The following is a 14,341-nucleotide window of genomic DNA, read 5'->3' as shown; positions in this document are numbered from 1 at the left end:
TCAAAGCGGCCCATTAAATACTAAATGTAGCAGATATGTTTAATCCGGTCACCACAGCTTTCCCTTTCCCAAAGAAATCCATTGAGGGCTTTGACTAGGCAGGCGAGGTGTTAAAACAGTCTGTGCAGGTGTAACCATGGCTGAAGCCTGCGGTTCACTTCTATCAGCTACAGGAGACTCAGCTGAGAACAGAATCTTCCCTTTCTCCTCCTTCCACAGGCCCAGCTCCAAACGCCACCCTGTATCACTTCCTACCAGCACCAACACAGATTTGCTAAGAGCACAGAAGCAGATGAAGAAAAACACCAAACTCCATCTATACTTGCAAAGGAAAGGCGCTGAAAAACAATGCGTTCTTTTTTGCAAACATTACTGTTCAGAAAGTAAAGCAGGAACGTCACTCCTGGCTCTGAGAGGTCACGTTTCTGCAGGACCGGTTTGGGTTGTCATCACCTGCTACCAACACACGAGGTCTCTCTTGGGCTCTTTTTCCTCACGCTTCTCCTTCAGCGTTGCAGCTTATTAACTAAATGGTATCTTTCTATAGACAGTGATTGAATTACGGTCCCTTCGGTCGGTTAAGGCTACAAAACACAAACAAAAGTTGTCAGCCTTTTCTTATACTAATGATTTGGTGGCAGAGCTTGATCTAATTAAAGCACACAATTAAATTACCCATTTTATGAAGCGCTGTAATTGGAAGACAGTATTTAGAAAACACTGTCAAAAATAAAAGCAACCGTTTATAACGCGTGCTACAGCAGCTCAGCTCAATAACCTCGCACACTGGTTCAAAGGGCCCTCGGAGCGCAGGCTCATTAGGAACCATCCAGCTCCTCACTCGTGTTTCCCTGGCGAGTCAAAGCCCGTAATTACGCTGTGTCCGTGCACGTGGAGCTGCGGGACCACACGCTAAAGCCTGAAAGACACACTGAGTTCACAAGCCACACATTTTATTCCAGAGCTGAAGAGTTCAGCCTCAAAAAGCCACGCTGTGCACCTGAGGAGCAACAGGCTCCAATCCCATGGCTGGGACAAGCTTTAGGTCACTTACAGCATTGGCACAAGGGACTGGCACACAAACGCCACAACAGGAGGCTTGGGGACTCGTCTGATCTCGAAGGACACGAGCAGCACAGCCCCTCTGCAGGGACGGCCATGCCAGGTAGGTTTGCTGCTTCTTTTGAGGAGAAAAAAAAACCCTAAACTGCTGCCAAGGGCTTAAAAGAAAGCATTAGAAGATTGATTTCACATAGCACAGCCAATAAAACATCAATCAGGGAAAGCAAGCACTAACATAGCACAGCTGGAAACAGCAGATCCGCAGCTCTTGTTTCACTGTGAGTTGCTGGAGGTCACACAATAACACACAGTGCTTGAGGGTCTGTTGTCCCCCAGCCCTGCAATCTGGGGACAATATTTTCTTTCCTAACTGGGAAGCTGGGAAACTTAAGAAAACGTACTTGTGTGGAAAGTATTCCAGCCATGCTGCATGTTTAATAGCAGTGACAGCAAATTCAAGCTTAAGAAACATTTGAAAAGGGCCGTAACAAAAGCAGAACTATAATGATTCAGCACTACAGCAGAGAACAACAGGAATTCAAACCCTCTGAACGACTGGGTGTGAAAAAGGATATATTTTCTGCTTCTCTTCATTGTATAACACATCTACCAACTGGATAACGTTTTTGTGCCGTAATCGTCGCAGGAGCTGAATTTCCCTGCAGGAAGAGAAAAGGAAAAGTTATGTTTAAAAAGTATACATAAGGTACAAGTGAGCGTGGCTGTGCAGATGGACCCCGGACGTCATCTCGTATCAGTCGGTTTGATCTTTGTCTCTCGGGATTTTGTACCGCGCTCCAAACCACATTCCAGTATCTTTTGCATCAAACTCAGCCTGCGGAGTCCCACGGGAGGAGAAACGGGAGGATCAGGACGGTCAGGTCAGGGTGGCTCTGGAAGCACAGATGTTGCTCTTTGCTTGGTTCCTCTGCTGCTCGGTCTGGGCTCGTGCTAAACTGCGCCTAAACTCTTCTGCCCAGGTCCCTTCTCTGGCTTTAAGAGCCCGGTTACACGTCAACAGCAGCACACAGAACTCGGAGCCCCCAACACCCAGCAGCCGCTCACATCTCCTGCACAATTAGCCAGCCTCTCCTAACGAGCTGTGGCCAGCACAAAGGCTCGTTGATGCATCTCATCTGATTAACAAACCAGTAACTGCTCCTTCCAAAGGCTCACAGATGCAGGTTTTTTAAAGATCTTTTAAGGATACCCGAGCAGTAGTATGAACTGTTTCACCAGCAAAGTTTAGGCCGAGAACAATTCCTTTATCATACATAGCTACCATAATGGGTTTTTTTAAAGCTACACAGAAACCCCGGATAACGAGGCAAAGCTCCGAAGAGCGTTTAGTTTAAATGGCAGACAGACTTGCAAAGCGATGCGGCCGCTCTAATTATAGTAATGACCAAAAGGCTGAAGTGGATTAAATTAGCATAGGGACCGCAGCCAGCATTAGTGTCGGGCTAAGAAGTTCCTGCATAATGAAGGGAGACGGGCCGAGCGCTGGGCCCGGGCTGGCGAGAACACACACGCTCATTTACACACGACTGCTTTGCTGTGAAAGCAAAGCAAGCTCCCACTATTAGGAAGACATTTAAAATCCTGATCCCAGCAGCTCATTCCTTATAATACGGCTTGAAAGCGCAAATACTAATTCCTTCCCCCTTTAACGGGCTAATCAATATTTCATATTTCTGTAACGATTCTTTTTTCCAGGAGGGCTTTGCGAACCGATGTAAAAGGGCAGCGAAGTGCCCCCACCTCCGGGGTAGGGGCCGAGCAGCCCATTTCCCAAAGGAAAGATTAATTCTATTTATAGCTCCTCTTGCATTCTAGAGCGCCCGAGGAACAGAGACGGCCCAACCGCAGCCACCCCCGGGGCCATGTCAGCTTCAGCCTTCGCTCCATAAGGGAACGCAGGGGTTTGCCTGGTCTGAACCTGAGGAAAGCCCAGCTTAGGCAGGACAGGGGCAGAGCCGGGTCTGTGGGGCAGCCCCTGCAGTCTGGGGGGGGCAGGAAACCCACTGGGTTGGCTCCAGCCCCCGTGGGCCTGTGGGACGTCCTCCTGCAGCACAACCAACCGTGCTCCCCTCAACTGCAGACCCAAGGAGCGAACTGCCAAAGTACAGCTCTCCGACACATTTTAAACCTCCGAGGAATTCTAATGAGCATACATTCAAATCTAAGTACTTGCCGAGCGTGGTAAGTACAGTACGAGACACTTGGGACACACACACAGAAAGTCCCAAACTCTTAATTAAAAATGTGAGGCTATTAGCACACAGTTTAATAAAACTTGTGCTGCTACTGACAAACAGTCTTCCAAATTTTCTTTAATGTTTTTGGCAACCCTACTAAACTCATCTTTTGTATTAACCAGGAGCAGTAATTAGCCACAGCGCTGTGTGGTTGACTAAGCCACCCCAACCTTTCTTTAAAGCAACCGAAGAGAAACGAAGCTTCCCCAGACAGATTCAGGGAAACGCGTGTCTTGTGAGTTCAACTCCCACCAGGATTCACAGGGATTCAGGGAACTCCTTGGGTGACACCATCAGGACACCTTTCACCTTCCCCACAGCAGCAACAACGCTCAGACACCCCCTGAGAACAGCAGAGGCACAAACCCCTGGTAATAATTCAATTACATCTCTGTTAAATCAACCAAGTCACAGACGGAGCGTTTTCCAGAGTGGCCAGAACAGGAACAGCAAAAACCGTACAACCAGGTATTTTGAGACTGAAACCAAACCCCACCACACGTCCCAGCTGCCCATGCGAAGTGATTTTTCATCTCAAAGGGCACCAGCTGAAGTTGGGATGTTTATATAGATTGGACAACTGATCACAATCATCTCTGACACGCAGCGAGCTGCAAACATCCTCACACTGATAAGGGCACGAGGGGCCAGGAAGCTGCTCTCACCACCACAGGAATTGGGTATTTAATCATTATTGCACGGAGCAGGAGCCTTCAACAAAGTCCAACCCAACGGCACGATGCAGTCCACACCTGCTGTTACACACGAGTCATTCGCTGGGTATAAACCACCCAAAGCTGCTCGAACGCAGTTGTAGAAAGCGAAATTTGAATGGAGTGTGGCCAAGTAAAGTGAGATTATAAAAATCACCCCTAACGTCAGCACTTTCCAGCGCTCCCTGGAAATCCAGCGATTGTTTCTGCCCCATCTTCACCCGCCAGGCAAACTGGGCAGGTTTGATGCTGTATCTCACCATGGGTTTATTCAGATCCCAGGCACCTTTCGCTGTGGGATGCAGCCGCGCCAAAGGGTTCTGATACGGTCGGAGTCGCAGCACTAGGGAACCACAAAAATACAACGTTTTGCCTTAAAAAAAAGCACCACTGAAGAAACAGATAAAGCAAATGAGTAAGTGGACAAAGAGAAAAGGACAAGGTGACAAAAATAGGAACTTGAACTGAAGTAAACCCTCGGTACAAGACAACATCTAAAATCTGCCTCAGTGTTGGAAGCAGGTGCAGCTGAGCCAGAAAAACACCCCCAGCAAAGCCGAGCTTGGCTGGGCTGGTTTAATAACTAACCTTAATGAAGCCAAACGAGACACTCGCAGACAGGCTCTGTGCGGGAACTAAACTTCCACAGAGTTCACCTGGGGACATGGGACCATTACTGTGGGTCTGGTAGCGGGAAACTCCTGTTATTTGGCAAGTCCTTTTTCACTAAGGGGGAGAAAAGTGTGAATTTTCACGAAGGAAGGAAAAAGAAATCTCCCTCTTCTTCAGTAGAAGCTCTTGATGCAGCTGAAGGAGGGGGCAAGGGTGGAAGGAGCACTCATGCCTTTACCAGAAAAACAAGAAACATTTTATTACACATTAACCAACAGTTTGCTCTGATTCTGAACTTGAGCCAGCAAAAGAGCAACGGGGAGGTCCCGGCGTTAGGATTTGTGACTATTCTGCAGCTCGGTCTGTCACCAAAGGTTAGAAAGCAAACTTAACAGTCCCTGACAGAAGCTCCGGAACAGGATGTGAAATATCTCACAGCTGAGCCTGGGAACTCAAACCCAAGCAAGAAACACGACTCTGCTGGGTCCGGGCGCTGCGCTCAGCGCACCAGAGCTAAAGACACAAGACTCTGCTAAACATCCCGCAAGTTTTCCCTCCTACTACGAGATAAACCCTCGCAAATGGTTTGTTTTGGCTGCAGAAGGTCCCACAGCAGCAGATAACCAGCTGCCTCGCAGGGCCGGGACAAACAGCCGGGGAAAGGGAAAGCTCCCTACGCCCAGCCCTACAGACCGAGCGTAACACCAGGTTGCTCCCACAGTTAATTCTAATTAGTTACTTGTGCCCTGACTAATCAGCATGTAACTGGTGCTTCAAAAGCTTCCGAGCACAGATCTTGAGTCACTGAAATAAAAAAGGTTGACAACCCCTGTCCCCATTTTACAGCCACAGAAACCAACTGCAAAGAGCCTCGAATTACTTCCCAAACTCGTTAAGTCAGAAATGGAGCTGAGAATAAAGCCCAGGACTTCCTGAGCCCGTTGGGTGCACAGCACACGGGGCGACGTTCCAGGCACCTCCTTTGTGGGCGCGGTGTCACCCCAAAGAGCCCGAGCCACACAGAGCGCAACTCGAGGACATCAAGTGCACTTCTGCGCTCTCAGCCACAGCTTTACCTCTTCAATATGAAATCTAAAATAGGAATTTCTTTAAGAAATGCTATTTTATTCTTAAAGCACTGCTGTTAGAAGGGTGGTGCGTGTCGGGGGCTGTCAGCTTTCAGAACCGGCTCCCATCCCCGCTCCAACCCAACAAGAGCACTGGCTGCAGCTCAGTGGTAACGAGACTCCTGATACCTACGGTTTAGGAAGCACTTCCACAGCAGAAAGCCAGGTTGTTAATTAAAATGATTCAGAACTTCAGCTGGAAAATAACAACAAGTTTAACCCCTCAGTTCCCAGCTACCGGAAACATTTACTCACTTTTTCACATTCGCCTCCCCGTTGGGAATTCTGCGCAGCTTCTTCTTCTTCAGTATTTTCACAGCTCTCCTGCAGAGGGTTTCAGAGTCCAACATCTCCTTGACTTTGCCGTAAGACCCTTCTCCGAGTAAGTCTCCCATCAGGTATTTGCCGATGAGCTTGGCCCTTTTCCGCCGGGGCTGGTAAATGACCTCGGTGGAGTCGATGCGATGGATAAACGTGTCCATCCCCACAGACATCAGCTCGCCCTCTGCAAACATACCCAGCTGCTGCGGCTCCTGCAGATCCATCCTGGATTAAGTTCCTTAACCTGTTTTCCTTAAGCGCTCAGGGTTTTAATCCCGTTTGGCAGTTTCCAACGCTCCCTTTTACTCCTTCTTGGGGGGGGAAGAATCCAGAAGATTGTACAAACGTGAATTAAAAAAACCAACAAACAACAAAACAAAAAAACCCCTATGAGCTGCTTCCAGCTCAATTGGATACTAAAACATCCAGGCCTGGCTCCAGTAACACAATGTCTTTTAAAAATAATAGATATCTTCGAGCAGATACACTCAGTTTGGGACTTGCTTTGCTTCCGACCTGGTCCCACCGTCAGGGTTCTTTCAAGTCAAAACTTGGCCTTTAACTTGGCCCAGTTTGATTCTTAAGTGCTAGGTCATCCTCCGGGACTTCAGGCCACCACATAAAACCAGGCGACTGCCGAGTCCCTTTCGTGACTTTCCATTCCTAGTAGCCCATAATCACCGACTCCGAGGGGGCGGCCGGGAAGCGTTTCTGCCCCGCAATGAGCGCAGCCGAGTTTCTTTTCAGCCGTTTGGGAGCTGGAACCAAGTTTCTCTGAAGGAGTTTTCGGGAACAATTCTAACGTCTTTGCTTTTCACGCCTACAAAAGTTTGAGGCCTCGGGTGCCTATCGAGATCTCCCCGGGGCATCCTTCAACCGCCCGGAGTCCGCCTGGCACATGATGCGTCCCCGCCGCTGGCCCAGGTGTCACCGGTGTCACACAACACGGAACCTGCCGGAGCGTCACCCCCTGCCCGCGCAGGGGAGTCAGGACCGAGGGGTTTGCTCTGCCCGGTCCCCACAACACCCCATTCCCGGCCCGGGAGGGTGAGGGAGGAGCAGCCACCCCCGCCCGGTCCCCTCCGCACCCCGGCCGGTGCGAGTCAGGGTGGGGGGGGAAACAAGCGGCACCGCGGCCACCCCAGGGAACGGGTGAGAAGGGGACAAACCACTTTAAGTACAACCAAATTAACGACGGGGCCCGCAGGAAAGGGACCCCCGCGGGGGCGATCTCCGGTTGCTCCGCAGCCGCCGCCGCGCTCCCCGGGCCGGGCCCTTCCCCCGCGGGCCCGGGACGAGCCCCGCAGGCACCTCCGGCCGCTCCCGGGGCTCCGCGCCCCGCTGTGCAGTCGGGGGAGGGGGGCGGGCAGCCTAGTCCCCCCTCCCCGCCGCCCGGCTTGGGAACTGGGCCGGCTCCCGGTGCCGCGCTCCCCGTCGCGTCCCCCTCGCCTCAGGGGAGGCCCCGCCAGCCACTGCCCCCGCTCTGCCACCGCGGCCCTGCCCACACACCCGCTCCAACCGCCCCGCTGCCCCTTTACCGCCGCCGGCCCCGCCGCAGCGCGCACGCCGCCGCCATTTTGTTTACCTCCCGCCCCCGCCCGGCCCCGCCGCGCTCCCGCCGCTGCCCCCGCCGGGCCTCGCACCTCCCTGGCGACCGACGTACGCTCCCATTGGCCGCGACGCCGGCCCCGCCCTCGCACGGTCGCCCACTGATTGGCTCCGGCGGCTCCACGAGGGGGAGGAGCCGGCGGTGCGTCCTTTCGCTTCCGGTTGGCTCGCCGCTTTTCCAGCCCGCCCACCCGCTCTGGAGGGTGGAGGTGTGCTGTGATAAGTCCCGGGAGCTGTCCGTCACCGGCAGGGGCGGGGCTGCCGGCGGCGGGGCGGTGGAGGGCAAAGGGCGGAGGGCGAAGGGGAAGCGGCTGCCATGGAGACGGGGTGCGGGGCCGGTCACCGCCGAGACCGCCACCGGGGCCTGCCGGGCCTTGCCCTGCCCGGAGCCGGCCCTGCCCTGCCGGGAGCGGAGCCCGGCCCTGCCCGGAGCCGGCCTCGCCCGCCCTCAGGCTGCTCCGCAGGTTGGGGTGAGCCCGGGGCCTCCCGCTCTCCCCGTCCCTCGGGCTCGGGGGGCTCCACTCGGCTCTTGCCGTGTCCCGGCCACCTCTGCCCGGGGAACCGGACGGTTCCTGGGCCGGGGAGTGGACTCAGGCCTCCCGCCGGCTCCAGCAAACTGGGGGTTTTGATGAGGACGTTCAGTCCCAACGTGTGTTTTCATGCTCCGGGATAACAACAACTAACGGCTGGTTATTGGTTATTGACCGTGCCACGCAGCTCCTGCACGCCCGCTTCCAAACGCATCGAGGAGCCGCAGCTTTGGCCTGGGCCCCGCTGCGCTGGAGGTTAAAAACCCTTGTGTGAGGTGACGGAGCCGTTATTTTGAGGCAGGACAGCACAAATCCACGAGTTCTGCCTTTCCGTGAGAGCTCCCAGCACTGTACGGGATCACAAGGCAGAGGCAGGGGAGCCCTCAGCCGGTTTGGGGGCTCTGAGTGGTATCACAGCACAGCCCTCCCACTAGGACCCTCAAAGCTCCAGTGGGTCCCCAGGGGTGGGGGTCCGAGCACCGCGATGCTCCGGTCTCATCCCAGCTCCATTGCTGGTTGTTCCGGGGTGTCCATCCCCGTAATGGTGGGAGAAGGCCGAGGAGGCTCCAAGGGCTGCCAAGCATTCCCAAGCGCAGAAGAAGGGGTGCACAGGCTGCCCCCCGAGCTCCCCCAGCTCCTGCATTTCCCTCCTGCTCCCCCGCAGGCTTTTCTCACAATAGCGCCTGGCCACATGTGATTTACTTCGATCTTGGCACCAAGTCCGGAGTGCTGGAAAGCAATCACCCAAATTCTGGTAAGTGCCGTGCTTCCCACCCCCGAGAGGGCCGGTTCCCAGCAGCGGGAGGGCAGGATCGATTGGAAACTGTCCCCGGCAGAGGAACCGGGCGGGAGGAGCTGCCATTGCACTGTTGCAGCTGCGGGTCTGCGTCGTGTCAGCCGCACTTTGCTCCCTGCAGATCCCGCTGCCCTCTTGGGGCTGGTTTCACCGGACTGTCCCACCCGGGATGGTCCTGCCAGCTCCTGTCCCTGCCCCCCTCAGCCCCACACTGGTACAGATGGGACCCTGGCACCGGGGCAGCCAGTTCCCCGGGGGCTGCCGGTCTGTCCCCACAGCCACCTCTTCCCAAAGCTGCGGGGGCCAGCGGGGTGCGGGGCTCCTTGCCCCAGCGGAAAGTCAGGGGATTTCCAGGCTGTGGGAACAAACAGGAACCGGCGGCGTGTGCCAGCGCCAGGCTCACCCCGACACGGCTGCGGTGGAGCCGCTCTGTGCTGTGCACAAGAGCAAAGCAGGAGCAGGGCCCCGAGACTCCCATCCCTGATCCATTTCCCTGGGAGCGGGTGCCCCCCAAGGACTCAGCTGCCCAGGAAGGGCTTTTCCTGGGGAGGCTGGACCATTTCCCAGGGACATCCCTCCCTTGCAAGGGCTGCACCATCAGCGCGCAGCTCGGCCATGTCGCGTTTCTCCCCCTCGTGTCCCACCAGCCCAGGGCTCTCTCGGTGCCCCCGGGACCGTGGGCTGGGGCAGCGGGTTTGTGTCTGAAACGGGAGCTGGGCTGGTGGTGATGGGGTGAGGGAAACGAGCGGTTGTGGCGCCCGCTGCAGAGGCGCTGGGGGTTACGGGAGGAGCCGGGCCGGTCGCTGAGCGGCTCAGCAGTGTTCTGGCAGCGCCTCACTGAATAAATGTCTGCAGGGGGTTCTGGCCCTTGAGGACGTGCAGCTCTCAGATGAAGCGGCTGGGAATGGGGAGGGGACGAGGACAATCCTGCCTGGCCTGGGGACGCTGCCCATGGCCACATGTTGGGCCAGAGTCGGAGCAGGGAATTTATGACAGGGTTGGGATTTAGCAGAGCCAGAGCCTTCGGTGTGAAGCTCTGGAGAAAGGAGGTTTTGGAAAGTGTGACACAATTGCTTTGATTAATTAACATGTGCAAATGAATGGAGTCTTCCCAGAGCAGCGCTCGATGATGGGATGAAAAGCCCAAATGTGCCCAGCGCTGCGCTGGGGTCTGGGGCGGAGGAAGGGACGGCGCTGGCGGCACCACAGCAGAGCTGGAGGGACAGGGGTCCCGCTGCGGGGCGCTCAGGCTGTGCCACACATGTGGTGGCTGTTTTGGGGGGTCGCATTCCCCTGTGCCCTCGCGAGGTTCCCCGGCGGGTTCTGGGGCTGGTTTGGGTCAGGCAGGCGCGGGCTGGGGGAGCAGTGGGGCAGCCCCGTGTTTGCTGCCGGGGGCTCCAACGCTCCCGGGATGACATTCAGCTCCTGGGAGAGCGAACGGGCCCAGCCACTGCTGCCAGAACACGCAAACCTCGTGTTCTGCCCCCAAACCTCCCGTTATCCACGGGACCGTCCCTGTGCCAGAACGGACACCGTGATGCCGAGCCCGTGTGCTGTGTGCACGCACCCCGGTCACCGTCCCCGCTCCCTCCCGCCGGTGCTTTGGCAGGAGCTGATGTTTCCAAAGGCCAAGCAGATAGCGGCGGCTCCGCTCGGCCGTGCCTTCCTTCTTGGGATAAACCAACCTCTGGATCGCCGCTGCTGGGTCAGGGATGCCAATGTAAAAATAGAGCCATCCGGGACGCTTTGTTATATCGCCCCGCTGGGGGGGTTGTTCTTATCCTGGCACTTGAAGCGGCGCAGCTCCAACATAAGGAATGGGTAATTAAAAATAAAGAGAAAATATTGCGAGGAGCACGATTTGCTGGAGCGGTTTATTTTCCATCTCCGCGGTTCAGCCGGTTCGCAGTTCATTCTCAGAGCGACGGGACGGTCCCCGGGAGCTGCTCGGGGTGTCCCGGTCCGCAGAAACCCGAGGAATCTCCGTTCCTTTGGCGAGAACGGGTTGGGAGCGGAGGGGGCTGTTCGGAGACTCCGGGTCCCCTCCCGCAGTCGGTGGCTCCGTGCGGGGCCGAGCCCAGCGCTCCCCGGGCCGGGGGCAGCTCCCTGCACCGAGCAGAACCGGCGGCGGGGGCCGTGCCTGCGGGAAAGCCGGTGACACCGGGCCTCCCTCAGCCCCGGGCCGTTCCCGCTGCCGCTACCCCAGCCGGGGCCGGGCGCTCCCTCACCTGCTCCCGGTGCTCCCGGTCCTCCCGGTGCCCCCGCTCGGTCCCGCCCGCCCCCACTTCCGGCCCGGAAGTCCGTGTCCCCCCAAGATGGCGGCCGCGCGGAACACGGAAGTGCGAAGAGGCGGCGGCCACCGGGCGGGAGTTTGAGCCCTCGGGACGCAGGTAAGGGCCGCACGGGCTGGGACCCGCACCGGGACCCCGCACCGGCTTCCCCCGGAGACCGGAGCGCGGGGATGCCCCGGGGCTGCGAGTTCGGTCCCCCCGGGCTGCCGCTGCGCCCCGGTCCGTTTCCCTCAGCGGGAGGGTGTCCCGGGGCCGTGCGGGGGCAGCGCCTGCCCGGTGCCGTGGGAAGCGGTGGTGCCACCGCGGGGCCCCGGGGCTCCCTGGGCTGGTGAGGGGGCAGCGGGGCCGGGGGTCGCTCGTGTTTGTCCCCGCGGTGCGAGCCGGGATTGTCACCGTGACACGGGCCCGGCCCGGCCGGGGTGCGAGGAGCCGCCGGTACCGGCTGCTGGAGCGGGTGTGCGGCGGGAGGAGAGCAGGGATGCTGCGGGTGAAGTTCTTGTGCGCGGGACCGTCCGGCTGCCGCCCGTTCCCGGTGTCCCGGCGCGGACCGGGGCTCCGTTCCCTGTGTCCCGTTCCCGGTGTCCCGGCGCGGACCGGGGCTCCGTGTCCCGTTCCCCCGTGTCCCGTTCCCCCGTGTCCCGGCGCGGACCGTGGCTCCGTGTCCCGTTCCCCCGTGTCCCGTTCCCCATGTCCCGGCGCGGACCGGGGCTCCGTGTCCCGTTCCCCGTGTCCCGGCGCGGACCGGGGCTCCATTCCCCGTGTCCCATTCCCCGTGTCCCAGCTCCTCGCTCTGCCCAGGGTCCGATCCCACCGGGAGCTGGTGGCTCAGTCACAGCCGCGGTGGCAGAAGCCCCTGGACTCTCACTGCTTCTTCAGCTGCTTTTAGATCAAGTGTCGTAAGAACCGGTGCAGAAACGGACCGTGAGCCGAGGCCTCGAGTGCCGGTGTCCCCCTGTGGCGGGGGAGCTCGTAAGGGCCCTGTTAAAACCTCTAAAACCAGAGCTGACGCCAACAGACTGCAACTCCAGCGCTGTTAGCGCTCACCGTGTACCCTGTTCTTAATTAAACACTAATGCACGGCTCAGGAAAGAGCTCCGTTCTCGAAAGTAACCATAAATATCAGCATATTGACTTCAAACTAGCGCACTCTGCGGTTGCAGTCAGACGGCCCTTGGAAGGGCAAGTTCTGCAGGTTTGCTGCTGGGAGCCCATGAGGGTTTTTCTGGTCTGTGCGCTCTGCTTGTTGTAAATGTGGCCAGAGGGGTCGGGGCTGCTCCTGGGGATGATCCACGTGTCCATCTCCGACCCAGCTGGTGTTGGGAATGCGTTTAAGTGGGGTATTATGCACTGATACTTTTTCTTTGAGTTCAGGGAACGTTGTGCGTCCCATACAGCAGTAAGAGTTCTACAGAGTTCATTGTGTCGCGTGGGACCTCTGCCGCTTGCTCTTTCTTTGATAGAGCTCTATTCGCTTGATGTTTGCATCTTCCCTTCTCCAAAATAAGACCTAGACCTGCTTCAGTCTCATTCAAGCCCTGGTGTGAGCGCAGTCTTGATGTTTGCTGGGTGCCTGCTGAGCTCTCCGTGCGGTGGGTCCCCCCACGACTTTGGGACAAACCCCACAGGACCCAGCGACGTGGGACAAGCTGCGCTCCCCAGGCCCCACATGCACTGAAAAGCCACAGCTGCTTCCATTGCAGGTTTTTTAACACCAAAGTATGTATTAATAGGAATTAAAAAATGTTGTTTAAAGCAGGGAGCACGCGGTGTGTTTGAGGATTGTGTTTCCTGGCTGAATGGGTCCTTTTAATGGTTAAGTTAAAGATCCCTGAAATGGAGGGTTTGTAATAAAAGTGCTGACACAGGTTTAAAGCTTTGTGAACAGTGACACTAATAAAGAGCTGACTGTGTGGTCACTGAACGCTGTGCTGCGATTTCTGACCGTGAGAGCCTGGATCTCTCAGGAAAGCCTTCGTTACGCGTTCTCGGTGCTACCGGAGCCTTTTTTCAGCTTAAAACTTAAAACTCTTCAGCCTTCTCTTTCAGTAACACGATCAAGGCCTGTGAACGTATTTTCTAATACGCAAGGCTGGAGATGTATTCTTCCTTTCCATGTTTTCATCGAGATAAGTGTATGGAATTGCTATAACTCTCTCTTTTAAGACAGTTCCTGGTAAGGAACAGACTTTGGATTCTTTGACTTTCAAATACAAATGGAGCAGCCTTTTGCTTAGGAGCAGCAGAGAGCCCGAGTGAGTCACCCACGGTGTTTTCTGTTGGTGCATTAACTTCTGCCTTTTCTGTGAACTGAAATTCCTTTTCCAAGAGCGTTTCAGGTACTTAAACAAGCAGCGTGGTGTTTAATCTTGCTCTGCAAAGAGCTGGATTTGCTTGGTGAAGAGCAGCAAAGTTACTATTAGTGGGGAGAAATAGATCTGAGACTGCTGTTTGTGATGAAGTTTTGTACTCAGGTGCTGCCTTTTGTCCCCGGTCCCTGTTCTGAAGGTGCCGGAGCCCCTGGCAACTCCGGTGCAGATCTGAACTCCCCCCACTTTGCCTGGTTCCCCCGTGAGTTGCTGCCGGTGAGGGGGGGCTCCGATTCCAACCCTTCTCATCCCTCAAGGCGAAATGTTGTTGGGTCTAAACTCTCCAAAAATACGGCATGAAGAAACATTAAAGAGGAACCTCAAGCCTGAGACTCAAAAAGGGCTTTTAAGAGTTCCGTAGGATGAAGTTCCCATTTCTTTGGGCAGTTGCAGCTCGTTGTGATCTGAAGAACTTGTGACCGCCCCGGTGCCCGTGTCGCTGGAGGGGTGGGGGTCAGGAATTAATCCATGAGCAGGAGAAGGAACTGGATCAAATTCCCGAGCTCTCCGTGTTGTCATTAAGGGCACGGTAATTCACGAGCGGCAGGTTTAGCTCTGCCCGTTCCCTGCATACCTGTGGTTTCCTAGCTGTCTTCTTTCAATAGGGACAACTTAAAATACGCTTAACGAAGCCTGGGACACCCCGGGAGGAAGCAC

The 14,341-nt window shown here is 56.3% G+C and overlaps 2 protein-coding genes and 1 long non-coding RNA gene across 6 annotated transcripts in view; 1 reads left to right on the top strand and 2 right to left on the bottom strand.

Moving 5' to 3' along the window:
- Positions 1-7,579, bottom strand: part of STK11 (serine/threonine kinase 11) — a 30,072-nt gene extending 22,493 nt beyond the window's left edge. For 2 of the 3 annotated variants that reach the window (XM_065858038.2, XM_065858041.2), the window contains exons 1-2: positions 6,028-7,575; positions 1,638-1,721 (exon numbers count right to left, since the gene is read on the bottom strand). In XM_065858038.2, the coding sequence (XP_065714110.1) occupies positions 1,638-1,721; positions 6,028-6,317 (374 nt within the window). In that variant the 5' untranslated portion in view covers positions 6,318-7,575. Of the gene's footprint in view, positions 1-1,637; positions 1,722-6,027 lie in introns of all 3 variants that reach the window. The other variant, XM_065858040.2, reaches the window with a different exon arrangement.
- Positions 7,580-10,870: 3,291 nt separating this feature from the next.
- Positions 10,871-11,442, bottom strand: LOC139825721 (uncharacterized). Its single transcript, XR_011735953.1, has 2 exons — positions 11,256-11,442; positions 10,871-11,167 (listed from the first exon to the last, which is right to left on the bottom strand). It is a non-coding gene; the product is annotated as an uncharacterized lncRNA (long non-coding RNA).
- The window catches only part of SBNO2 (strawberry notch homolog 2), a 39,450-nt gene continuing 36,435 nt past the window's right edge, over positions 11,327-14,341 (top strand). Inside the window, exon 1 of one of the 2 annotated variants that reach the window (XM_065858440.2) lies at positions 11,327-11,417. The gene's annotated coding sequence lies outside the window, so the exon portion shown is untranslated. The remainder of the gene's footprint in view (positions 11,418-14,341) is intronic. The other variant, XM_071799785.1, reaches the window with a different exon arrangement.

This window comes from Patagioenas fasciata, chromosome 27 (genome assembly GCF_037038585.1).
Source record: "Patagioenas fasciata isolate bPatFas1 chromosome 27, bPatFas1.hap1, whole genome shotgun sequence".
Classification (NCBI taxonomy): Eukaryota; Metazoa; Chordata; class Aves; order Columbiformes; family Columbidae; genus Patagioenas; species Patagioenas fasciata.
The sequence above is the reverse complement of the archived record's forward strand: the minus strand, read 5'-3'. Positions and strand labels throughout refer to the sequence as shown.